A 26,604-nucleotide genomic window follows, 5' to 3' on the forward strand; every position below is an offset into this window, starting at 1 on the left:
TATATCTGACTGTGGCTCCTGCTTCCGCAAACTCAGTGGTCAGCAGCCTACGTTGAATATTTGAACCCGACAACAATATCCACTCAGACAGAATGCAGTGGAGGGGATACGCCCTGTTTTTGAATCCTTTTTGCAGGCTGGTGTAATTGTCCCCTGCCCTGATTCACCGGTCCGCACTCCACTGTTCCCAGTTAAGAAGATCAGAGACAAAGGTCAACTACTGAGTGGCGGTTTGTGCAGGGTCTGAAGGCTGTGAATGATGCTGTAATTGCTCGATCGCATATTGTTCCCGACCCATACACGCTGCTTTCCCAAATTCCGTCTAATGCAGCGTGGTTTTCGGTTGTAGACTTATCCAATGCTTTTTTTAGTGTTCCTGTCCACAGCGACAGCCAGTACTGGTTAGCTTTTAATTTTGAAAACAAGGCCTACACGTTCACACGCCTATGTCAAGGCTACTGTGAGTCTCCATCATTATACAATCAGGCTCTCAGGAACAGTCTTGAACCCCTCATCCTCACTCCGGGTTCAGCTCTCTTGCAGTATGTTGATGATCTACTAATTGCCAGTCCCACACAGGAGCAATGTGAAACAAATACAATCGCTTTGCTGAGACATCTGGCTCGTGAGGGCCATAAAGTCAGCCTCAGCAAACTAGTTTGTTCAACAAACTGTCACGTTTCTGGGTCATGTCGTCACCAAAGATGGCAAATCCCTGTCTGATAAGAGAGTAGAAGCTATTGTTAACATGCCTAAACCCTTGAAGAAGAAACAACTCACGTCATTCATCGGCACATGCTCTTTCTGTAGAACGTTCATTCCTGACTTTGCTCTTCTTGAAGCCCCTTTAGGTGCTCTGTACCATGGCAAATCACTCACTCCTCACGAACGTGTCGTTTGGACTCCAGAGGCAGTCGAGGCATTTGTCACACTGAAGAAGACGCTGCAGCAATCTCCCACTCTTGCTCTCCCTAACCCTGACAAACCTTTTGTTCAGGCTGTGGATGAGAGAGACCGCTGCATGACTTCCGTCCTCCTTCAGTCTCATGGTGACAAATATCGCCCTGTCGCCTACTTCTCCGCCGAAATTGATCCGGTGGCAGCTGGCCTTCCACGTTGTTTGCGTGCAGTGGCCGCCTGTGAAAAAGCTGTCCTTGCCTCACGAGACATAGTAGGTTAGTCTGACTTGACACTCCTTGTTCCTCATGCTGTGTCTCTCATTCTTACAGAACAGAAGACCTCACATCTCTCTGCTGCTCGCTGGTTGAGGTATCACACTGTTCTTCTTGACATGCCCAACATCACAGTGAAACGCTGTTCAACTTTGAACCCAGCCACGCTTCTTCCGCTTCAGGATGACGGGGAAGAACACAACTGTGTGGCTGAACTTCAAGTCCAGTGTTTCCCACGACCTGACCTCTCTGACGAACCTCTTTCTAACTCTGACTTGATTCTGTATGTCGATGGGTCCGCCTCACGTGACCCTGTCTCTGGTACTAACTGTGTTGGTTTTTCTGTTTGTTCAGATAACGAAGTTCTCCTCTAGAGTTCTCTTCCTCATCACCTCTCAGCCCAGGCAGCAGAGCTCATCGCACTCACGGAAGCATGCAAATTGGCTACTGGTAAAACACTCACAGTCTACACTGACTCCAGATATGCGTTCGGTCTAACTCATGATTTTGGCACCCTTTGGCAACACAGAAACTTCCTCACATCTTCTGGTAAAAAGATCGCACACCACGGTCTCATCACAGATCTTCCGTCTGCCATTTTGCATTGTTAAGAGACATTATTCCACGATGGGGAATTCCTAGCAGAATTTCCAGTGACAACGGCAGACACTGTGCATATCATCCAGCCAGTGGTGCAACTGTGGAACGAGAGAACGGCACACTCAAAACTAAACTTGCAAAGTGCTGTGAAGGCACAGGTCTCGCATGGACAAAAGTCCTGCCTCTGGTGCTGATGTACATGAGGATGAGAAAACGAACCCCACATTGGTGTGGATCCTGCGTCTTCTCCGCTTCCATCCACAGACTTGTGTGATCATGATATGTTGTCCTATTTCTCTAACCTGACTTCTTCTCTTTCAGACATCAGGAAACAGGTGGCATTCTCCCTTCCTCATCCAGCTACTGAACTGCTTCACAACCTCCAGCCAGGCGACTTCGTGGTGGTCAAAGACTTCCGGAGAAAGAACTGGCGCTCACGCAGGTGGCAAGGGCCCTACCAGGTACTGCTCACAACCCACACAGCAGTGAAAGTTGCTGAAAGAGCCACCTGGATCCACGCCAGCCACTGCAAACGAGTACCAGCTCCATCTGACCAGCTGACGCCTTCAACTCAAAGCACACACACTGATACTTCCACAGGTTGAGAAGCACCGAGAGTGTTGTATGATTAACCACACGAGCGTTCTGCCACAACACAGAAGAAATCTGCCTGACAACTGAGACGACGGACAGGCCACGGCCATGGCATCCATTTCGACATCCAGGGTTGTGTGGCCTCAGAGGCTCAATATGCGTAATATCCATGATTTCCGTGATTATTGTTTTGCCCATTATTTTGTCTAGACACACTCCTGTAAAAGTCTCTGATGATCTAACAAACTCCTCTTTTCCTACAGTGTCCTCTCAGAACCATCCAGCACATGCAAATTTGACTAGACACAAGAGTAGTGATTCAGGTCCCCTTGATCCGTAACTTATTCCCCATCCCTCCCTACCGGGACACTGACAGCACAGATGATTTTTCTGACCATACTCAATTTTCATTTTAAATGCTTGCTCAATTACAGGAAAATAACTTTTTTCTTGCCACAAAAACAGCAGCGGCTACCTGTTGCACCTCCCTGCCATGCATCGATGTTCTGGAACCTCTCCATGGTGGATGTGACCCTGTACGTACGCAAAGTGCGTGGGTTGAAGACTCGTCGATATCCTATCAGAATCAGAATCAGAATTCTTTTTATTGCCAAGTATATTTACACATACAGGAAATTGCCTTGGTGTGGTTGGTGCCTTTGGACATAACAAATCGGACATAGAACAACAATATATACAGAAAAAACAATAGGATATGTTATGGGCACGTGCGGTGCTAAGGTGCAGTGGTTGGTTCCGGATAGTGCCAACAATATATAAGTTATAAGTTATGTGCGGGGGCGGGGGGGGGCTTGTTCTGGCTGCACCAGGAAGCCAGGCTGTCAACTTCCTCTCTGTAGGCGGCCTCGTCCCCATTGGAGATTAATCCAATTAGGGGTGTGTCGTCTGCAAACTTCAGGAGTTTGACAGAGTGGTGGCTGGAGATGCAGTTGTTGGTGTAGAGGGAGAAGAGTAGAGGGGAGAGAACACAACCTTGTGGGGCTCCAGTGCTGATGGTCCGGGGCTCAGAGACAAGCTTGCCCAGCCTCACGCGCTGCTTCTTGTCTGTCAGGAAGTCAGTGATCCACCTGCAGGTGGGCTCAGGCACGCTCAGCTGTGTCTCGGAGAAGAGCTGGGGCGATAGTGTTGAATGCGGAGCTGAAGTCCACAAACAGGATCCTGGCGTAGGTGCCAAGGGAGTCAAGGTGCTGGAGGATGAAGTGGAGTCCCATGTTGAATGCATCGTCTACATACCTGTTGGCTCTGTAGGCAAACTGCAGTGGGTCGAGGAGGTGGTTGGTTATGGCCTTGAGGTGGGTCAGCACGAGGCGCTCAAAGGTCTTCATTACTACAGAGGTCAGGGCGACTGGTCTGTAGTCATTAAGGTCTGTGATCCTCTGCTTTTTGGGAACGGGGATGATGGTGGATGACAACCTGATTATGTTTCTTGATTATTTTTATTGATGATCAAAGGGGGATAGTGTAGTGGAAATCCCCCTGACCAGGTGTCTCACTGCTGTGATACTGTCTACCTGACAGGATGGAACCCTTATTTGGTGGTGTCTCACTGCTATGACCTTGATCAACAAGGTGCATGCCCTTATTTGGTGATGTTTTTCTTCCAACTGCTACAGCAGACGGACAGACAGAGATGATCTCATGTCTTTCTTCAGATTATGTTTTATGAAAGGCCTCTTTGTATAAGTTCTGGCTTTTGTGAACTTGCAGCCAGTTCCATTTTGAGCACCCGTGCTTGTTGTGTAACCTCTGCAGAGTTTATTATAAAGACTCAAAGGCAACTCCAGTCTGAGAATTTCATATCTCAAGAGGAATTTCCATCACACTACCTTACACCCAAAACAAACTAGCATCTTCTGAGGCAGGATCCACAACATGTCCACCATGGAACCCAACTTTAAAAATGAAGACAGAATAATGTTCAAGACATCTGTTTTTAAAGTCACTTTATTGATATCAGGTTGGCAGCAGTGAGACGGTCAACCCTGGACAACTGGAAGGTAGAGACAAAAGTTAAGAGACTGCATAGACAGATCAAGAGGCGTCTGAACAGAATATTTACACCCCACCTTTGGCTGGAGGGTCAGCAGGGTGGCTCTGCACAGACAGTCTAAGGACTCTGCTCATGGGCAATGGAGGAAGAGCAGCAGGCTCTCCTGGGGTGTAACGGCTTTGAGAGAACACGGCTCTTCCTCGTTCGTATTTAGAACGAGAGCTGAAGGAGTAAACTGGCTCCAGATCCGACACGTCGCTGAAGACTAGCTCAGGGTTCCTAGCAGCTTCGACGGCAGCATCAGAGTCTTGGTTTAACAGAGCTTCAGCTTCAGCTTCAGCGTCAGCGATGGAGTCGTCATCTCGAGTCTCGACAGGCTGGCGTTCTGGATATTGACCGTCGGACCTGCCATCGTTGTCAGCTGAAGCAGCAGGGTCATACTCATAGGCTGCATAAGACTCACTTCCTGCAGCTTCACCACCATAATAGTTACCTGGAGCATATGCTTCAGAACCTCCATATTGACTATACTCAGGGCCGCTGACATCTCCTTGATTACCATCATCAAGCTCATCCGTCTTGGTGGTGGTGCTGTAGAAATCTTGCCTGCCACTGAAACTGCCAGCATCTTGAGCAGGAACTTCTCTGGCGTAGCTTGGGTTGAGTTGACTTGGTAGAGGGGAGCTGCCGTCACTGCCAGAATTCCCCCCAACGCCACCGTACCAGTACCCAGAACGCGGCAGCTGCCTGAATCTTGGGTCAGCATTATCTGATCTCAGGTCAGCATTACCTGATCTCAGGTCAGCATTACCTGATCTAGGGCCTGAGCAGAAACGAGATTTGTCGAGAATTTAGTTTAAAGCAGATTAGAGTTGCTCACAAATACGTAATATTGATTAAAAAAGGTTCTTACCCATTCTCACAGGTCCACAGATAACATGTCCAATGAGAAGAAGGGAAATCCAGATCACCCTGTAGAAACATTTTAGTTTTAGATCACATGTTTCTAACATAATATTTTTAGAGAGTATTTTACTTACTTCATTCTGCTGCTGAGTAAATTCAGGACACTGTTACAAGCTGGATTCTGCCAAAGACCCTGCACAGACATAACATGGGAACGTTTCAGCCATCAGTGATGTGGCAGCCATAACAACACATATCAGAAGTAGTAGAAAACCTTTTGATACCTGGTGTCCAGTGAGCAGCTTCTAAACAGGACCGTGTCTGGAGCATCATCCTCATGAGGTCAGAGCTGCTTTTATATGGTCAGCAGTGCAGCAGGGACTGATCGCTCAGTGGTAACAGCTGTAAACACCAGGGAGCGACTCGTTAAGCTCGTTACAGAGGAAACATGGGGCTCGTCTGCAGAGGAGCTGATACTCGAGTCGTCAACACAGAACCCACATATTGAAATCATCATCAGCTGTGTTAAAGGACATTTATGAACTGATGACTTCATGCTATGACTCTTTGGCTCACACCAAGATGTCTATCATTAAATTCACCTTCGTACGGATGTTTGTTCTGTGCTTCAGGAATAAACTGGAGGAAACAGAACATAAACTCACCTGCTCCTTTTCTATAGAGTTTGTTAGTGATTTCATCCAACTTTTGATTTCAGGCACCACATTGCAAGGCGGCACGGTGGTACAGTGGTCAGCCTCACAGCAAGGAGGGTCATGGATTTGAATCCGACGATACATAGACTGAAGTTAGTGACGGGCTGGCGACCTGTCATGGGTGAACGCTACCTGTGTAAATACATTTTTATTGTACAATAAGTGTTTCCTGTCTCGTATGGAATAATATCCTCCTGGGATGACATTAATAATAATAAACTTTATTTTTATTGCACCTTTCATAAAAGAAATGCAGCTCGCAAAAGTGCTTTACATAAAATATAGATCAAACTTTGTATTTAATGTTATTCAAATAAGAAGAGAACAGATTTTAAGAAACATAAGAAGACGTTAAAATTACATTTAAAAGAAAAGGAAATATAAACAAATAAGGGATTGGACATTATAATCCAGGAGTCTTCCCAGTCTCCCAGTCTTCCCAGTCTCCCAGTCAGCCCTATGTTGCTGCTGACCTTCACTTTATCAGCACATTACCTTTATGTGAATATTTGTTTATTTGTCATTACTCCTGTTCTCCTGCACATTCAGTCCACGGCTCAGATGAAATTAAAAGCTTTAAATTTAAAAATCACTGACTTACATTTAATAGATTTGAGTATTTGACAGCAAATACAAGTGTAACTGAAACCTTCATTATTACAATAATTTAAAAGTGATGAAAAACGATTGTTCTTAATAGAATTAATTTGGGGAGTTATGTCAGTTAAGGTGGTGTAACCAGGGTCCTTTCTCAAACCAGTCCATCCGCTCCCAGCACATTGACTCGATTTAGAGAAACGCTTCAACATGAGGCTTCATTATTGAACATATGCAACTTGTGTGTTTAAGCAGAGAAGATGTTTCTGGCCTCACTTCACCAACTTCCATGGAGCCTGGTGAAGGAAACTAGAGTTTTGTCCTCTCCTGACTGTTTGTGTCCAAGTTGGGATTCAAGTGTTAATACACAGATTGTTTTGTGTATACAACATGTTTCCCTGCTTAGTTTTATCTTGGTAGTTAAATTAGATTAAAAAAAGTTTAGTTGCATCCTGCTGGTATTTCCTGCACTGACAGTGACGCCTGAAAGAGTTAACTTCCCTTCACCTTTTACTGTTTCTGACTTGTCTCATTAGATATTTTATGACCATAGTTTCCTTATGTTTTCCTGCTGCTCGTATTGGGTCTTCATTATGTTTTTGTGTATATCTGACTGTGGCTCCTGCTCCCTCAAACTCAGTGGTCAGCAGCCTACGTTGAATATTTGAACCCGCTTCGTTCTGTCGCTACGACCACAACTGACAATTGTAAGATTTATTCTGCCATTTTGATTGAACCTTTTAATCTCCATCTGCCAATACCCCTCCATGTCCTTCTCTGTAGCTCGGGTCGGTACCTGGAACCATCAACCTGTCACCTGAGCTCAAACATTTCTTGCAAGTTCACAATAAAAGGTTCCTGGCTATTTGTGAAGACTAGAAATTCTAATAATCCGAGAGCCCTAAACCGAGTTGTGAAAAATCCATGGTGGACTCAGTCTTGAGTCATTTCACGAGGCTGCTACTAGAATAAGGCTGTTGGTCCTGTCAGCATCAATCATTGAGCCCATCGGCAAACATCTAATGAAGAATCAGCCTCTGGGGGCAAATGGACAATATTTGGGGCTTCCAGTGTAAATATCCACATCAAAACTGTCTTTATGGTCCAAGAAATTTCTTTTCACTAGTCGAATGATTTGCCACACAAATCCTTTATGCAGGATTTTTAGGTCCAGACAACAGTGCAACTGATCTTTAAACAATCTGCATACAAATTAAAGAGCTGATGGATTTTTTTGTGTGTTTCAGGAGCACAAATAACACCTGTTCAAACAGGAGTTAGGCAAACTAGAAGGCTTCTAGCACAAAATTCTTGTTCCTTTAAAAGTTGCCTGTAACAACAGCCAACAAGTGATGATTGGCAGCAGGCGTTTCCTTCATGTGTGGTCCCATTAACACCCCTGTCTAAACTTGTGGGCTAAAGTATGGTCAGTGGTGCCCAGTAGCTCACCTGCCTGAGCAGGCGCCTCACATTGGAGGCTTGAGTCCTCAGGTTCCAGTCAAACTCATCGCATCCTCTCAAATGCCCAAAATATACCTTATACACACACACACACACCAAACTAGCATCGTCTGAGGCAGGATCCACAACATGTCCACCATGGAACCCAACTTTAAAAATGAAGACAGAATAATGTTCAAGACATCTGTTTTTAAAGTCACTTTATTGATATCAGGTTGGCAGCAGTGAGACGGTCAACCCTGGACAACTGGAAGGTAAAGACAAAAGTTAAGAGACTGCATAGACAGATCAAGAGGCGTCGGAACAGAATATTTACACCCCACCTTTGGCTGGAGGGTCAGCAGGGCGGCTCTGCACAGACAGTCTAGGGACTCTGCTCATGGGCAATGGAGGAAGAGCAGCAGGCTCTCCTGGGGTGTAACGGCTTTGAGAGAACACAGCTCTTCCTCTTAAGTATTTAGAACGAGAGCTGAAGGAGTAACCTGGCTCCAGATCCGACACGTCGCTGAAGAATGGCTCAGGGTTCCTAGCAGCTTCGACGGCAGCATTAGAGTTTTGGTTTAACAGAGCTTCAGCTTCAGCTTCAGCGTCAGCGATGGAGTCGTCATCTCGAGTCTCGACAGGCTGGCGTTCTGGATATTGACCGTCGGACCTGCCATCGTTGTCAGCTGAAGCAGCAGGGTCATACTCATAGGCTGCATAAGACTCACTTCCTGCAGGTTCACCACCATAATAGTTACCTGGAGCATATGCTTCAGAACCTCCATATTGACTATACTCAGGGCCGCTGACATCTCCTTGATTACCATCATCAAGCTCATCCGTCTTGGTGGTGGTGCTGTAGAAATCTTGCCTGCCACTGAAACTGCCAGCATCTTGAGCAGGAACTTCTCTGGCGTAGCTTGGGTTGAGTTGACTTGGTAGAGGGGAGCTGCCGTCACTGCCAGAATTCCCCCCAACGCCACCGTACCAGTACCCAGAACGCGGCAGCTGCCTGAATCTTGGGTCAGCATTACCTGATCTCAGGTCAGCATTACCTGATCTAGGGCCTGAGCAGAAACGAGATTTGTCGAGAAACTAGTTTAAAGCAGATTAAAGTTGCTCACAAATACGTAATATTGATTAAAAAATGTTCTTACCCATTCTCACAGGTCCACAGATAACATGTCCAATGAGAAGAAGGGAAATCCAGATCACCCTGTAGAAACATTTTAGTTTTAGATCACATGTTTCTAACATAATATTTTTAGAGAGTATTTAACATACTTCATTCTGCTGCTGAGTAAATTCAGGACACTGTTACAAGCTGGATTCTGCCAAAGACCCTGCACAGACATAACATGGGAACGTTTCAGCCATCAGTGATGTGGCAGCCATAACAACACATATCAGAAGTAGTAGAAAACCTTTTGATACCTGGTGTCCAGTGAGCAGCTTCTAAACAGGACCGTGTCTGGAGCATCATCCTCATGAGGTCAGAGCTGCTTTTATATGGTCAGCAGTGCAGCAGGGACTGATCGCTCAGTGGTAACAGCTGTAAACACCAGGGAGCGACTCGTTAAGCTCGTTACAGAGGAAACATGGGGCTCGTCTGCAGAGGAGCTGATACTCGAGTCGTCAACACAGAACCCACATATTGAAATCATCATCAGCTGTGTTAAAGGACATTTCTGAACTGATGACTTCATGCTATGACTCTTTGGCTCACACCAAGATGTCTATCATTAAATTCACCTTCGTACGGATGTTTGTTCTGTGCTTCAGGAATAAACTGGAGGAAACAGAACATAAACTCACCTGCTCCTTTTCTTTAGAGTTTGTTAGTGATTTCATCCAACTTTTGATTTCAGGCACCACATTGCAAGGCGGCACGGTGGTACAGTGGTCAGCCTCACAGCAAGGAGGGTCATGGATTTGAATCCGACGATACATAGACTGAAGTTAGTGACGGGCTGGCGACCTGTCATGGGTGAACGCTACCTGTGTAAATACATTTTTATTGTACAATAAGTGTTTCCTGTCTCGTATGGAATAATATCCTCCTGGGATGATATTAATAATAATAAACTTTATTTTTATTGCACCTTTCATACAAGAAATGCAGCTCGCAAAAGTGCTTTACATAAAATATAGATCAAACTTTGTATTTAATGTTATTCAAATAAGAAGAGAACAGATTTTAAGAAACATAAGAAGACGTTCAAATTACATTTAAAAGAAAAGGAAATATAAACAAATAAGGGATTGGACATTATAATCCAGGAGTCTTCCCAGTCTCCCAGTCTTCCCAGTCTCCCAGTCAGCCCTACGTTGCTGCTGACCTTCACTTTATCAGCACATTACCTTTATGTGAATATTTGTTTATTTGTCATTACTCCTGTTCTCCTGCACATTCAGTCCACGGCTCAGATGAAACTAAAAGCTTTAAAGTTAAAAATCACTGACTTACATTTAATAGATTTGAGTATTTGACAGCAAATACAAGTGTAACTGAAACCTTCATTATTACAATAATTTAAAAGTGATGAAAAACAATTGTTCTTAATAGAATTAATTTGGGGAGTTATGTCAGTTAAGGTGGTGTAACCAGGGTCCTTTCTCAAACCAGTCCATCCGCTCCCAGCACATTGACTCGATTTAGAGAAACGCTTCAACATGAGGCTTCATTATTGAACATATGCAACTTGTGTGTTTAAGCAGAGAAGATGTTTCTGGCCTCACTTCACCAACTTCCATGGAGCCTGGTGAAGGAAACTAGAGTTTTGTCCTCTCCTGACTGTTTGTGTCCAAGTTGGGATTCAAGTGTTAATACACAGATTGTTTTGTGTATACAACATGTTTCCCTGCTTAGTTTTATCTTGGTAAAGTTCTAAGTTTAGTTGCATCCTGCTGGTATTTGCCTGAACGAGTTAACTTCCCTTCACCTTTCACTGTTTGACTCGTCTCATTAGATATTTTATGACCATAGTTTCCTTTTGTTTTCCTGCTGCTTGTATTGTGTCATTACTTTTGTGTATATCTGACTGTGGCTCCTGCTTCCGCAAACTCAGTGGTCAGCAGCCTACGTTGAATATTTGAACCCGACAACAATATCCACTCAGACAGAATGCAGTGGAGGGGATACGCCCTGTTTTTGAATCCTTTTTGCAGGCTGGTGTAATTGTCCCCTGCCCTGATTCACCGGTCCGCACTCCACTGTTCCCAGTTAAGAAGATCAGAGACAAAGGTCAACTACTGAGTGGCGGTTTATGCAGGGTCCGAAGGCTGTGAATGATGCTGTAATTGCTCGATCGCATATTGTTCCCGACCCATACACGCTGCTTTCCCAAATTCCGTCTAATGCAGCGTGGTTTTCGGTTGTAGACTTATCCAACGCTTTTTTTAGTGTTCCTGTCCACAGCGACAGCCAGTACTGGTTAGCTTTTAATTTTGAAAACAAGGCCTACACGTTCACACGCCTATGTCAAGGCTACTGTGAGTCTCCATCATTATACAATCAGGCTCTCAGGAACAGTCTTGAACCCCTCATCCTCACTCCGGGTTCAGCTCTCTTGCAGTATGTTGATGATCTACTAATTGCCAGTCCCACACAGGAGCAATGTGAAACAAATACGATCGCTTTGCTGAGACATCTGGCTCGTGAGGGCCATAAAGTCAGCCTCAGCAAACTAGTTTGTTCAACAAACTGTCACGTTTCTGGGTCATGTCGTCACCAAAGATGGCAAATCCCTGTCTGATAAGAGAGTAGAAGCTATTGTTAACATGCCTAAACCCTTGAAGAAGAAACAACTCACGTCATTCATCGGCACATGCTCTTTCTGTAGAACGTTCATTCCTGACTTTGCTCTTCTTGAAGCCCCTTTAGGTGCTCTGTACCATGGCAAATCACTCACTCCTCACGAACGTGTCGTTTGGACTCCAGAGGCAGTCGAGGCATTTGTCACACTGAAGAAGACGCTGCAGCAATCTCCCACTCTTGCTCTCCATAACCCTGACAAACCTTTTGTTCAGGCTGTGGATGAGAGAGACCGCTGCATGACTTCTGTCCTCCTTCAGTCTCATGGTGACAAATATCGCCCTGTCGCCTACTTCTCCGCCAAACTTGATCCGGTGGCAGCTGGCCTTCCACGTTGTTTGCGTGCAGTGGCCGCCTGTGAAAAAGCTGTCCTTGCCTCACGAGACATAGTAGGTTAGTCTGACTTGACACTCCTTGTTCCTCATGCTGTGTCTCTAATTCTTACAGAACAGAAGAACTCACATCTCTCTGCTGCTCGCTGGTTGAGGTATCACACTGTTCTTCTTGACATGCCCAGCATCACAGTGAAACGCTGTTCAACTTTGAACCCAGCCACGCTTCTTCCGCTTCCGGATGACGGGGAAGAACACAACTGTGTGGCTGAACTTCAAGTCCAGTGTTCCCCACGACCTGACCTCTCTGACGAACCTCTTTCTAACTCTGACTTGATTCTGTATGTCGATGGGTCCGCCTCACGTGACCCTGTCTCTGGTACTAACTGTGTTGGTTTTTCTGTTTGTTCAGATAACGAAGTTCTCCTCTAGAGTTCTCTTCCTCATCACCTCTCAGCCCAGGCAGCAGAGCTCATCGCACTCACGGAAGCATGCAAATTGGCTACTGGTAAAACACTCACAGTCTACACTGACTCCAGATATGCGTTCGGTGTAACTCATGATTTTGGCACCCTTTGGCAACACAGAAACTTCCTCACATCTTCTGGTAAAAAGATAGCACACCACGGTCTCATCACAGATCTTCCTTATGCCATTTTGCATTGTTAAGAGACATTATTCCACGATGGGGAATTCCTAGCAGAATTTCCAGTGACAACGGCAGACACTGTGCACATCATCCAGCCAGTGGTGCAACTGTGGAACGAGAGAACGGCACACTCAAAACTAAACTTGCAAAGTGCTGTGAAGGCACAGGTCTTGCATGGACAAAAGTCCTGCCTCTGCTGCTGATGTACATGAGGATGAGAAAACGAACCCCACATTGGTGTGGATCCTGCGTCTTCTCCGCTTCCATCCACAGACTTGTGTGATCATGATATGTTGTCCTATTTCTCTAACCTGACTTCTTCTCTTTCAGACATCAGGAAACAGGTGGCATTCTCCCTTCCTCATCCAGCTACTGAACTGCTTCACAACCTCCAGCCAGGCGACTTCGTGGTGGTCAAAGACTTCCGGAGAAAGAACTGGCGCTCACGCAGGTGGCAAGGGCCCTACCAGGTACTGCTCACAACCCACACAGCAGTGAAAGTTGCTGAAAGAGCCACCTGGATCCACGCCAGCCACTGCAAACGAGTACCAGCTCCATCTGACCAGCTGACGCCTTCAACTCAAAGCACACACACTGATACTTCCACAGGTTGAGAAGCACCGAGAGTGTTGTATGATTAACCACACGAGCGTTCTGCCACAACACAGAAGAAATCTGCCTGACAACTGAGACGACGGACAGGCCACGGCCATGGCATCCATTTCGACATCCAGGGTTGTGTGGCCTCAGAGGCTCAATATGCGTGTTATCCATGATTTCCTTGATTATTGTTTTGCCCATTATTTTGTCTAGACACACTCCTGTAAAAGTCTCTGATGATCTAACAAACTCCTCTTTTCCTACAGTGTCCTCTCAGAACCATCCAGCACATGCAAATTTGACTAAACACAAGAGTAGTGATTCAGGTCCCCTTGATCCGTAACTTATTCCCCATCCCTCCCTACCGGGACACTGACAGCACAGATGATTTTTCTGACCATACTCAATTTTCATTTTAAATGCTTGCTCAATTACAGGAAAATAACTTTTTTCTTGCCACAAAAACAGCAGCGGCTACGTGTTGCACCTCCCTGCCATGCATCGATGTTCTAGAACCTCTCCATGGTGGATGTGACCCTGTACGTACGCAAAGTGCGTGGGTTGAAGACTCGTCGATATCCTATCATAATCAGAATCAGAATTCTTTTTATTGCCAAGTATATTTACACATACAGGAAATTGCCTTGGTGTGGTTGGTGCCTTTGGACATAACAAATCGGACATAGAACAACAATATATACAGAAAAAACAATAGGATATGTTATGGGCACGTGCGGTGCTAAGGTGCAGTGGTTGGTTCCGGATAGTGCCAACAATATATAAGTTATAAGTTATGTGCGGGGGCGGGGGGGGGCTTGTTCTGGCTGCACCAGGAAGCCAGGCTGTCAACTTCCTCTCTGTAGGCGGCCTCGTCCCCATTGGAGATTAATCCAATTAGGGTTGTGTCGTCTGCAAACTTCAGGAGTTTGACAGAGTGGTGGCTGGAGATGCAGTTGTTGGTGTAGAGGGAGAAGAGTAGAGGGGAGAGAACACAACCTTGTGGGGCTCCAGTGCTGATGGTCCGGGGCTCAGAGACAAGCTTGCCCAGCCTCACGCGCTGCTTCCTGTCTGTCAGGAAGTCAGTGATCCACCTGCAGGTGGGCTCAGGCACGCTCAGCTGTGTCAACTTGTCTCGGAGAAGAGCTGGGGCAATAGTGTTGAATGCGGAGCTGAAGTCCACAAACAGGATCCTGGCGTAGGTGCCAGGGGAGTCAAGGTGCTGGAGGATGAAGTGGAGTCCCATGTTGAATGCATCGTCTACAGACCTGTTGGCTCTGTAGGCAAACTGCAGTGGGTCGAGGAGGTGGTTGGTTATGGCCTTGAGGTGGGTCAGCACGAGGCGCTCAAAGGTCTTCATTACTACAGAGGTCAGGGCGACTGGTCTGTAGTCATTAAGGTCTGTGATCCTCTGCTTTTTGGGAACGGGGATGATGGTGGATGACAACCTGATTATGTTTCTTGATTATTTTTATTGATGATCAAAGGGGGATAGTGTAGTGAAAATCCCCCTGACCAGGTGTCTCACTGCTGTGATACTGTCTACCTGACAGGATGGAACCCTTATTTGGCAGTGTCTCACTGCTATGACCTTGATCAACAGGGTGCATGCCCTTATTTGGTGATGTTTTTCTTCCAACTGCTACAGCGGACGGACAGACACAGATGATCTCATGTCTTTCTTCATATTATGTTTTATGAAACGCCTCTTTGTATAAGTTCTGGCTTTTGTGAACTTGCAGCCAGTTCCATTTTGAGCACCCGTGCTTGTTGTGTAACCTCTGCAGAGTTTATTATAAAGACTCAAAGGCAACTCCAGTCTGAGAATTTCATATCTCAAGAGGAATTTCCATCACACTACCTTACACCCAAAACAAACTAGCATCTTCTGAGGCAGGATCCACAACATGTTCACCATGGAACCCAACTTTAAAAATGAAGACAGAATAATGTTCAAGACATCTGTTTTTAAAGTCACTTTATTGATATCAGGTTGGCAGCAGTGAGACGGTCAACCCTGGACAACTGGAAGGTAAAGACAAAAGTTAAGAGACTGCATAGACAGATCAAGAGGCGTCTGAACAGAATATTTACACCCCACCTTTGGCTGGAGGGTCAGCAGGGCGGCTCTGCACAGACAGTCTAGGGACTCTGCTCATGGGCAATGGAGGAAGAGCAGCAGGCTCTCCTGGGGTGTAACGGCTTTGAGAGAACACAGCTCTTCCTCTTAAGTATTTAGAACGAGAGCTGAAGGAGTAACCTGGCTCCAGATCCGACACGTCGCTGAAGAATGGCTCAGGGTTCCTAGCAGCTTCGACGGCAGCATTAGAGTAGTGGTTGACCAGAGCTTCAGCTTCAGCTTCAGCGTCAGCGATGGAGTCGTCATCTCGAGTCTCGACAGGCTGGCGTTCTGGATATTCACCGTCGGACCTGCCATCGTTGTCAGCTGAAGCAGCAGGGTCATACTCATAGGCTGCATAAGACTCACTTCCTGCAGGTTCACCACCATAATAGTTACCTGGAGCATATGCTTCAGAACCTCCATATTGACTATACTCAGGGCCGCTGACATCTCCTTGATTACCATCATCAAGCTCATCCGTCTTGGTGGTGGTGCTGTAGAAATCTTGCCTGCCACTGAAACTGCCAGCATCTTGAGCAGGAACTTCTCTGGCGTAGCTTGGGTTGAGTTGACTTGGTAGAGGGGAGCTGCCGTCACTGCCAGAATTCCCCCCAATGCCACCGTACCAGTACCCAGAACGCGGCAGCTGCCTGAATCTTGGGTCAGCATTACCTGATCTCAGGTCAGCATTACCTGATCTAGGGCCTGAGCAGAAACGAGATTTGCCAAAAACTTAGTTTAAAGCTGCTCACAAATACGTAATATTGATTAAAAAAAAAGGTTCTTACCCATTCTCACAGGTCCACAGATAACGTGTCCAATGAGAAGAAGGGAAATCCAGATCACCCTGTAGAAACATTTTAGTTTTAGATCACATGTTTCTAACATAATATTTTTAGAGAGTATTTAACTTACTTCATTCTGCTGCTGAGTAAATTCAGGACACTGTTACAAGCTGGATTCTGCCAAAGACCCTGCACAGACATAACATGGGAACGTTTCAGCCATCAGTGATGTGGCAGCCATAACAACACATATCAGAAGTAGTAGAAACCCTTTTGATACCTGGTGTCCAGTGAGCAGCTTCTAAACAGGACCGTGTCTGGAGCATCATCCTCATGAGGTCAGAGCTGCTTTTATATGGTCAGCAGTGCAGCAGGGACTGATCGCTCAGTGGTAACAGCTGTAAACACCAGGGAGCGACTCGTTAAGCTCGTTACAGAGGAAACATGGGGCTCGTCTGCAGAGGAGCTGATACTCGAGTCGTCAACACAGAACCCACATATTGAAATCATCATCAGCTGTGTTAAAGGACATTTCTGAACTGATGACTTCATGCTATGACTCTTTGGCTCACACCAAGATGTCTATCATTAAATTCACCTTCGTACGGATGTTTGTTCTGTGCTTCAGGAATAAACTGGAGGAAACAGAACATAAACTCACCTGCTCCTTTTCTATAGAGTTTGTTAGTGATTTCATCCAACTTTTGATTTCAGGCACCACATTGCAAGGCGGCACGGTGGTACAGTGGTCAGCCTCACAGCAAGGAGGGTCATGGATTTGAATCCGACGATACATAGACTGAAGTTAGTGACGGGCTGGCGACCTGTCATGGGTGAACGCTACCTGTGTAAATACATTTTTATTGTACAATAAGTGTTTCCTGTCTCGTATGGAATAATATCCTCCTGGGATGACATTAATAATAATAAACTTTATTTTTATTGCACCTTTCATACAAGAAATGCAGCTCGCAAAAGTGCTTTACATAAAATATAGTTCAAACTTTTTATTTTTTATTTAATTCAAATAAGAAGAGAACAGATTTTAAGAAACATAAGAAGACGTTCAAATTACATTTAAAAGAAAAGGAAATATAAACAAATAAGGGATTGGACATTATAATCCAGGAGTCTTCCCAGTCTCCCAGTCTTCCCAGTCTCCCAGTCAGCCCTACGTTGCTGCTGACCTTCACTTTATCAGCACATTACCTTTATGTGAATATTTGTTTATTTGTCATTACTCCTGTTCTCCTGCACATTCAGTCCACGGCTCAGATGAAATTAAAAGCTTTAAATTTAAAAATCACTGACTTACATTTAATAGATTTGAGTATTTGACAGCAAATACAAGTGTAACTGAAACCTTCATTATTACAATAATTTAAAAGTGATGAAAAACAATTGTTCTTAATAGAATTAATTTGGGGAGTTATGTCAGTTAAGGTGGTGTAACCAGGGTCCTTTCTCAAACCAGTCCATCCGCTCCCAGCACATTGACTCGATTTAGAGAAACGCTTCAACATGAGGCTTCATTATTGAACATATGCAACTTGTGTGTTTAAGCAGAGAAGATGTTTCTGGCCTCACTTCACCAACTTCCATGGAGCCTGGTGAAGGAAACTAGAGTTTTGTCCTCTCCTGACTGTTTGTGTCCAAGTTGGGATTCAAGTGTTAATACACAGATTGTTTTGTGTATACAACACGTTTCCCTGCTTAGTTTTATCTTGGTAAAGTTCTAAGATTAGCTGCATCCTGCTGGTTTTTCCTGCACTGACTTGTCTCATTAGATATTTTATGACCATAGTTTCCTTTTGTTTTCCTGCTGCTCGTATTGGGTCTTCATTATGTTTTTGTGTATATCTGACTGTGGCTCCTGCTCCCTCAAACTCAGTGGTCAGCAGCCTACGTTGAATATTTGAACCTGCTTCATTCTGTTGCTACGACCACAACTGACAATTGTAAGATTTATTCTGCCATTTTGATTGAACCTTTTAATCTCCATCTGCCAATACCCCTCCATGTCCTTCTCTGTAGCTCGGGTCGGTACCTGGAACCATCAACCTGTCACCTGAGCTCAAACATTTCTTGCAAGTTCACAATAAAAGGTTCCTGGCTATTTGTGAAGACTAGAAATTCTAATAATCCGAGAGCCCTAAACCGAGTTGTGAAAAATCCATGGAGGACTCAGTCTTGATTCATTTCACGAGGCTGCTACTAGAATAAGGCTGTTGGTCCTGTCAGCATCAATCATTGAGCCCATCGGCAAACATCTAATGAAGAATCAGCCTCTGGGGGCAAATGGACAATATTTGGGGCTTCCAGTGTAAATATCCACATCAAAACTGTCTTTATGGTCCAAGAAATTTCTTTTCACTAGCCGAATGATTTGCCACACAAATCCTTTATGCAGGATTTTTAGGTCCAGACAACAGTGCAACTGATCTTTAAACAATCTGCATACAAATTAAAGAGCTGATGGATTTTTTTGTGTGTTTCAGGAGCACAAATAACACCTGTTCAAACAGGAGTTAGGCAGACTAGAAGGCTTCTAGCACAAAATTCTTGTTCCTTTAAAAGTTGCCTGTAACAACAGCCAACAAGTGATGATTGGCAGCAGGCGTTTCCTTCATGTGTGGTCCCATTAACACCCCCGTCTAAACTTGTGGGCTAAAGTATGGTCAGTGGTGCCCAGTAGCTCACCTGCCTGAGCAGGCGCCTCACATTGGAGGCTTGAGTCCTCAGGTTCCAGTCAAACTCATCGCATCCTCTCAAATGCCCAAAATATACCTTATACACACACACACACACACACACCAAACTAGCATCTTCTGAGGCAGGATCCACAACATGTCCACCATGGAACCCAACTTTAAAAATGAAGACAGAATAATGTTCAAGACATCTGTTTTTAAAGTCATTTTATTGATATCAGGTTGGCAGCAGTGAGACGGTCAACCCTGGACAACTGGAAGGTAAAGACAAAAGTTAAGAGACTGCATAGACAGATCAAGAGGCGTCTGATCAGAATATTTACACCCCACCTTTGGCTGGAGGGTCAGCAGGGCGGCTCTGCACAGACAGTCTAGGGACTCTGCTCATGGGCAATGGAGGAAGAGCAGCAGGCTCTCCTGGGGTGTAACGGCTTTGAGAGAACACGGCTCTTCCTCGTTTGTATTTAGAACGAAAGCTGAAGGAGTAAACTGGCTCCAGATCCGACACGTCGCTGAAGACTAGCTCAGGGTTCCCAGCAGCTTCGACGGCAGCATCAGAGTCTTGGTTTAACAGAGCTTCAGCTTCAGCTTCAGCGTCAGCGATGGAGTCGTCATCTCGAGTCTCGACAGGCTGGCGTTCTGGATATTGACCGTCGGACCTGCCATCGTTGTCAGCTGAAGCAGCAGGGTCATACTCATAGGCTGCATAAGACTCACTTCCTGCAGGTTCACCACCATAATAGTTACCTGGAGCATATGCTTCAGAACCTCCATATTGACTATACTCAGGGCCGCTGACATCTCCTTGATTACCATCATCAAGCTCATCCGTCTTGGTGGTGGTGCTGTAGAAATCTTGCCTGCCACTGAAACTGCCAGCATCTTGAGCAGGAACTTCTCTGGCGTAGCTTGGGTTGAGTTGACTTGGTAGAGGGGAGCTGCCGTCACTGCCAGAATTCCCCCCAACGCCACCGTACCAGTACCCAGAACGTGGCAGCTGCCTGAATCTTGGGTCAGCATTACCTGATCTCAGGTCAGCATTACCTGATCTCAGGTCTGCATTACCTGATCTAGGGCCTGAGCAGAAACGAGATTTGCCAAAAATTTAGTTTAAAGCAGATTAAAGTTGCTCACAAATACGTAATATTGATTAAAAAAAAAGGTTCTTACCCATTCTCACAGGTCCACAGATAACATGTCCAATGAGAAGAAGGGAAATCCAGATCACCCTGTAGAAACATTTTAGTTTTAGATCACATGTTTCTAACATAATATTTTTAGAGAGTATTTTACTTACTTCATTCTGCTGCTGAGTAAATTCAGGACACTGTTACAAGCTGGATTCTGCCAAAGACCCTGCACAGACATAACATGGGAACGTTTCAGCCATCAGTGATGTGGCAGCCATAACAACACATATCAGAAGGAGTAGAAAACCTTTTGATACCTGGTGTCCAGTGAGCAGCTTCTAAACAGGACCGTGTCTGGAGCATCATCCTCATGAGGTCAGAGCTGCTTTTATATGGTCAGCAGTGCAGCAGGGACTGATCGCTCAGTGGTAACAGCTGTAAACACCAGGGAGCGACTCGTTAAGCTCGTTACAGAGGAAACATGGGGCTCGTCTGCAGAGGAGCTGATACTCGAGTCGTCAACACAGAACCCACATATTGAAATCATCATCAGCTGTGTTAAAGGACATTTATGAACTGATGACTTCATGCTATGACTCTTTGGCTCACACCAAGATGTCTATCATTAAATTCACCTTCGTACGGATGTTTGTTCTGTGCTTCAGGAATAAACTGGAGGAAACAGAACATAAACTCACCTGCTCCTTTTCTTTAGAGTTTGTTAGTGATTTCATCCAACTTTTGATTTCAGGCACCACATTGCAAGGCGGCACGGTGGTACAGTGGTCAGCCTCACAGCAAGGAGGGTCATGGATTTGAATCCGACGATACATAGACTGAAGTTAGTGACGGGCTGGCGACCTGTCATGGGTGAACGCTACCTGTGTAAATACATTTTTATTGTACAATAAGTGTTTCCTGTCTCGTATGGAATAATATCCTCCTGGGATGATATTAATGATAATAAACTTTATTTTTATTGCACCTTTCATACAAGAAATGCAGCTCGCAAAAGTGCTTTACATAAAATATAGATCAAACTTTGTATTTAATGTTATTCAAATAAGAAGAGAACAGATTTTAAGAAACATAAGAACACGTTCAAATTACATTTAAAAGAAAAGGAAATAAAAATATAAACAAATAAGGGATTGGACATTATAATCCAGGAGTCTTCCCAGTCTCCCAGTCTTCCCAGTCTCCCAGTCACCCCTATGTTGCTGCTGACCTTCACTTTATCAGCACATTACCTTTATGTGAATATTTGTTTATTTGTCATTACTCCTGTTCTCCTGCACATTCAGTCCACGGCTCAGATGAAATTAAAAGCTTTAAATTTAAAAATCACTGACTTACATTTAATACATTTGAGTATTTGACAGCAAATACAAGTGTAACTGAAACCTTCATTATTACAATAATTTAAAAGTGATGAAAAACAATTGTTCTTAATAGAATTAATTTGGGGAGTTATGTCAGTTAAGGTGGTGTAACCAGGGTCCTTTCTCAAACCAGTCCATCCGCTCCCAGCACATTGACTCGATTTAGAGAAACGCTTCAACATGAGGCTTCATTATTGAACATATGCAACTTGTGTGTTTAAGCAGAGAAGATGTTTCTGGCCTCACTTCACCAACTTCCATGGAGCCTGGTGAAGGAAACTAGAGTTTTGTCCTCTCCTGACTGTTTGTGTCCAAGTTGGGATTCAAGTGTTAATACACAGATTGTTTTGTGTATACAACACGTTTCCCTGCTTAGTTTTATCTTGGTAGTTAAATTAGATTTTAAAAAGTTTAGTTGCATCCTGCTGGTATTTCCTGCACTGACAGTGACGCCTGAAAGAGTTAACTTCCCTTCACCTTTTACTGTTTCTGACTTGTCTCATTAGATATTTTATGACCATAGTTTCCTTTTGTTTTCCTGCTGCTCGTATTGGGTCTTCATTATGTTTTTGTGTATATCTGACTGTGGCTCCTGCTCCCTCAAACTCAGTGGTCAGCAGCCTACGTTGAATATTTGAACCTGCTTCATTCTGTCGCTACGACCACAACTGACAATTGTAAGATTTATTCTGCCATTTTGATTGAACCTTTTAATCTCCATCTGCCAATACCCCTCCATGTCCTTCTCTGTAGCTCGGGTCGGTACCTGGAACCATCAACCTGTCACCTGAGCTCAAACATTTCTTGCAAGTTCACAATAAAAGGTTCCTGGCTATTTGTGAAGACTAGAAATTCTAATAATCCGAGAGCCCTAAACCGAGTTGTGAAAAATCCATGGAGGACTCAGTCTTGATTCATTTCACGAGGCTGCTACTAGAATAAGGCTGTTGGTCCTGTCAGCATCAATCATTGAGCCCATCGGCAAACATGTAATGAAGAATCAGCCTCTGGGGGCAAATGGACAATATTTGGGGCTTCCAGTGTAAATATCCACATCAAAACTGTCTTTATGGTCCAAGAAATTTCTTTTCACTAGCCGAATGATTTGCCACACAAATCCTTTATGCAGGATTTTTAGGTCCAGACAACAGTGCAACTGATCTTTAAACAATCTGCATACAAATTAAAGAGCTAATGGATTTTTTTGTGTGTTTCAGGAGCACAAATAACACCTGTTCAAACAGGAGTTAGGCAAACTAGAAGGCTTCTAGCACAAAATTCTTGTTCCTTTAAAAGTTGCCTGTAACAACAGCCAACAAGTGATGATTGGCAGCAGGCGTTTCCTTCATGTGTGGTCCCATTAACACCCCTGTCTAAACTTGTGGGCTAAAGTATGGTCAGTGGTGCCCAGTAGCTCACCTGCCTGAGCAGGCGCCTCACATTGGAGGCTTGAGTCCTCAGGTTCCAGTCAAACTCATCGCATCCTCTCAAATGCCCAAAATATACCTTATACACACACACACACCAAACTAGCATCTTCTGAGGCAGGATCCACAACATGTCCACCATGGAACCCAACTTTAAAAATGAAGACAGAATAATGTTCAAGACATCTGTTTTTAAAGTCACTTTATTGATATCAGGTTGGCAGCAGTGAGACGGTCAACCCTGGACAACTGGAAGGTAAAGACAAAAGTTAAGAGACTGCATAGACAGATCAAGAGGCGTCTGAACAGAATATTTACACCCCACCTTTGGCTGGAGGGTCAGCAGGGCGGCTCTGCACTGACAGTCTAGGGACTCTGCTCATGGGCAATGGAGGAAGAGCAGCAGGCTCTCCTGGGGTGTAACGGCTTTGAGAGAACACAGCTCTTCCTCGTTCGTATTTAGAACGAGAGCTGAAGGAGTAAACTGGCTCCAGATCCGACACGTCACTGAAGACTAGCTCAGGGTTCCCAGCAGCTTCGACGGCAGCATCAGAGTCTTGGTTTAACAGAGCATCAGCTTCAGCTTCAGCGTCAGTGATGGAGTCGTCATCTCGAGTCTCGACAGGCTGGCGTTCTGGATATTCACCGTCGGACCTGCCATCGTTGTCAGCTGAAGCAGCAGGGTCATACTCATAGGCTGCATAAGACTCACTTCCTGCAGGTTCACCACCATAATAGTTACCTGGAGCATATGCTTCAGAACCTCCATATTGACTATACTCAGGGCCGCTGACATCTCCTTGATTACCATCATCAAGCTCATCCGTCTTGGTGGTGGTGCTGTAGAAATCTTGCCTGCCACTGAAACTGCCAGCATCTTGAGCAGGAACTTCTCTGGCGTAGCTTGGGTTGAGTTGACTTGGTAGAGGGGAGCTGCCGTCACTGCCAGAATTCCCCCCAACGCCACCGTACCAGTACCCAGAACGCGGCAGCTGCCTGAATCTTGGGTCAGCATTACCTGATCTCAGGTCAGCATTACCTGATCTAGGGCCTGAGCAGAAACGAGATTTGCCAAAAACGTAGTTTAAAGCTGCTCACAAATACGTAATATTGATTAAAAAAAAAAAGGTTCTTACCCATTCTCACAGGTCCACAGATAACATGTCCAATGAGAAGAAGGGAAATCCAGATCACCCTGTAGAAACATTTTAGTTTTAGATCACATGTTTCTAACATAATATTTTTAGAGAGTATTTTACTTACTTCATTCTGCTGCTGAGTAAATTCAGGACACTGTTACAAGCTGGATTCTGCCAAAGACCCTGCACAGACATAACATGGGAACGTTTCAGCCATCAGTGATGTGGCAGCCATAACAACACATATCAGAAGTAGTAGAAAACCTTTTGATACCTGGTGTCCAGTGAGCAGCTTCTAAACAGGACCGTGTCTGGAGCATCATCCTCATGAGGTCAGAGCTGCTTTTATATGGTCAGCAGTGCAGCAGGGACTGATCGCTCAGTGGTAACAGCTGTAAACACCAGGGAGCGACTCGTTAAGCTCGTTACAGAGGAAACATGGGGCTCGTCTGCAGAGGAGCTGATACTCGAGTCGTCAACACAGAACCCACATATTGAAATCATCATCAGCTGTGTTAAAGGACATTTCTGAACTGATGACTTCATGCTATGACTCTTTGGCTCACACCAAGATGTCTATCATTAAATTCACCTTCGTACGGATGTTTGTTCTGTGCTTCAGGAATAAACTGGAGGAAACAGAACATAAACTCACCTGCTCCTTTTCTTTAGAGTTTGTTAGTGATTTCATCCAACTTTTGATTTCAGGCACCACATTGCAAGGCGGCACGGTGGTACAGTGGTCAGCCTCACAGCAAGGAGGGTCATGGATTTGAATCCGACGATACATAGACTGAAGTTAGTGACGGGCTGGCGACCTGTCATGGGTGAACGCTACCTGTGTAAATACATTTTTATTGTACAATAAGTGTTTCCTGTCTCGTATGGAATAATATCCTCCTGGGATGATATTAATGATAATAAACTTTATTTTTATTGCACCTTTCATACAAGAAATGCAGCTCGCAAAAGTGCTTTACATAAAATATAGATCAAACTTTGTATTTAATGTTATTCAAATAAGAAGAGAACAGATTTTAAGAAACATGAGAAGACGTTATAATTACATTTAAAAGAAAAGGAAATATAAACAAATAAGGGATTGGACATTATAATCCAGGAGTCTTCCCAGTCTCCCAGTCTTCCCAGTCTCCCAGTCAGCCCTATGTTGCTGCTGACCTTCACTTTATCAGCACATTACCTTTATGTGAATATTTGTTTATTTGTCATTACTCCTGTTCTCCTGCACATTCAGTCCACGGCTCAGATGAAATTAAAAGCTTTAAATTTAAAAATCACTGACTTACATTTAATACATTTGAGTATTTGACAGCAAATACAAGTGTAACTGAAACCTTCATTATTACAATAATTTAAAAGTGATGAAAAACAATTGTTCTTAATAGAATTAATTTGGGGAGTTATGTCAGTTAAGGTGGTGTAACCAGGGTCCTTTCTCAAACCAGTCCATCCGCTCCCAGCACATTGACTCGATTTAGAGAAACGCTTCAACATGAGGCTTCATTATTGAACATATGCAACTTGTGTGTTTAAGCAGAGAAGATGTTTCTGGCCTCACTTCACCAACTTCCATGGAGCCTGGTGAAGGAAACTAGAGTTTTGTCCTCTCCTGACTGTTTGTGTCCAAGTTGGGATTCAAGTGTTAATACACAGATTGTTTTGTGTATACAACACGTTTCCCTGCTTAGTTTTATCTTGGTAGTTAAATTAGATTTTAAAAAGTTTAGTTGCATCCTGCTGGTATTTCCTGCACTGACAGTGACGCCTGAAAGAGTTAACTTCCCTTCACCTTTTACTGTTTCTGACTTATCTCATTAGATATTTTATGACCATAGTTTCCTTTTGTTTTGCTGCTGCTCGTATTGGGTCTTCATTATGTTTTTGTGTATATCTGACTGTGGCTCCTGCTCCCTCAAACTCAGTGGTCAGCAGCCTACGTTGAATATTTGAACCTGCTTCGTTCTGTCGCTACGACCACAACTGACAATTGTAAGATTTATTCTGCCATTTTGATTGAACCTTTTAATCTCCATCTGCCAATACCCCTCCATGTCCTTCTCTGTAGCTCCGGTCGGTACCTGGAACCATCAACCTGTCAGCAGAGCTCAAACCTTTCTTGCAAGTTCACTGTAGTGGAAATCCCCCTGACCAGGTGTCTCACTGCTGTGATACTGTCTACCTGACAGGATGGAACCCTTATTTGGCAGTGTCTCACTGCTATGACCTTGATCAACAAGGTGCATGCCCTTATTTGGTGATGTTTTTCTTCCAACTGCTACAGCAGACGGACAGACACAGATGATCTCATGTCTTTCTTCATATTATGTTTTATGAAACGCCTCTTTGTATAAGTTCTGGCTTTTGTGAACTTGCAGCCAGTTCCATTTTGAGCACCCGTGCTTGTTGTGTAACCTCTGCAGAGTTTATTATAAAGACTCAAAGGCAACTCCAGTCTG

The 26,604-nt window shown here is 44.5% G+C and overlaps 1 protein-coding gene and 3 long non-coding RNA genes across 4 annotated transcripts; all 4 read right to left on the reverse strand.

Moving 5' to 3' along the window:
• Positions 1-5,202: 5,202 nt before the first annotated feature.
• On the reverse strand, positions 5,203-5,807 carry LOC117762723. The gene is made up of 3 exons (XR_004614049.1): positions 5,568-5,807; positions 5,418-5,476; positions 5,203-5,349 (listed from the first exon to the last, which is right to left on the reverse strand). It is a non-coding gene; the product is annotated as an uncharacterized LOC117762723 (long non-coding RNA).
• Positions 5,808-9,195: 3,388 nt separating this feature from the next.
• LOC117762726 lies at positions 9,196-9,624 on the reverse strand. The gene is made up of 3 exons (XR_004614051.1): positions 9,474-9,624; positions 9,324-9,382; positions 9,196-9,255 (listed from the first exon to the last, which is right to left on the reverse strand). It is a non-coding gene; the product is annotated as an uncharacterized LOC117762726 (long non-coding RNA).
• Positions 9,625-19,289: 9,665 nt separating this feature from the next.
• Positions 19,290-20,366, reverse strand: LOC117763142. The gene is made up of 5 exons (XM_034588065.1): positions 20,347-20,366; positions 20,220-20,278; positions 20,115-20,126; positions 19,380-20,072; positions 19,290-19,303 (listed from the first exon to the last, which is right to left on the reverse strand). Exons 1-5 carry the CDS (start codon positions 20,349-20,351, stop codon positions 19,290-19,292), a joined length of 783 nt encoding a protein of 260 aa, XP_034443956.1. The 5' UTR covers positions 20,352-20,366.
• Positions 20,367-24,123: 3,757 nt separating this feature from the next.
• On the reverse strand, positions 24,124-24,551 carry LOC117762727. Its single transcript, XR_004614052.1, has 3 exons — positions 24,402-24,551; positions 24,252-24,310; positions 24,124-24,183 (listed from the first exon to the last, which is right to left on the reverse strand). It is a non-coding gene; the product is annotated as an uncharacterized LOC117762727 (long non-coding RNA).
• Between the last annotated feature and the right edge of the window lie 2,053 nt (positions 24,552-26,604).

This window comes from Hippoglossus hippoglossus, chromosome 6 (genome assembly GCF_009819705.1).
Source record: "Hippoglossus hippoglossus isolate fHipHip1 chromosome 6, fHipHip1.pri, whole genome shotgun sequence".
Taxonomy (NCBI): domain Eukaryota; kingdom Metazoa; phylum Chordata; class Actinopteri; order Pleuronectiformes; family Pleuronectidae; genus Hippoglossus; species Hippoglossus hippoglossus.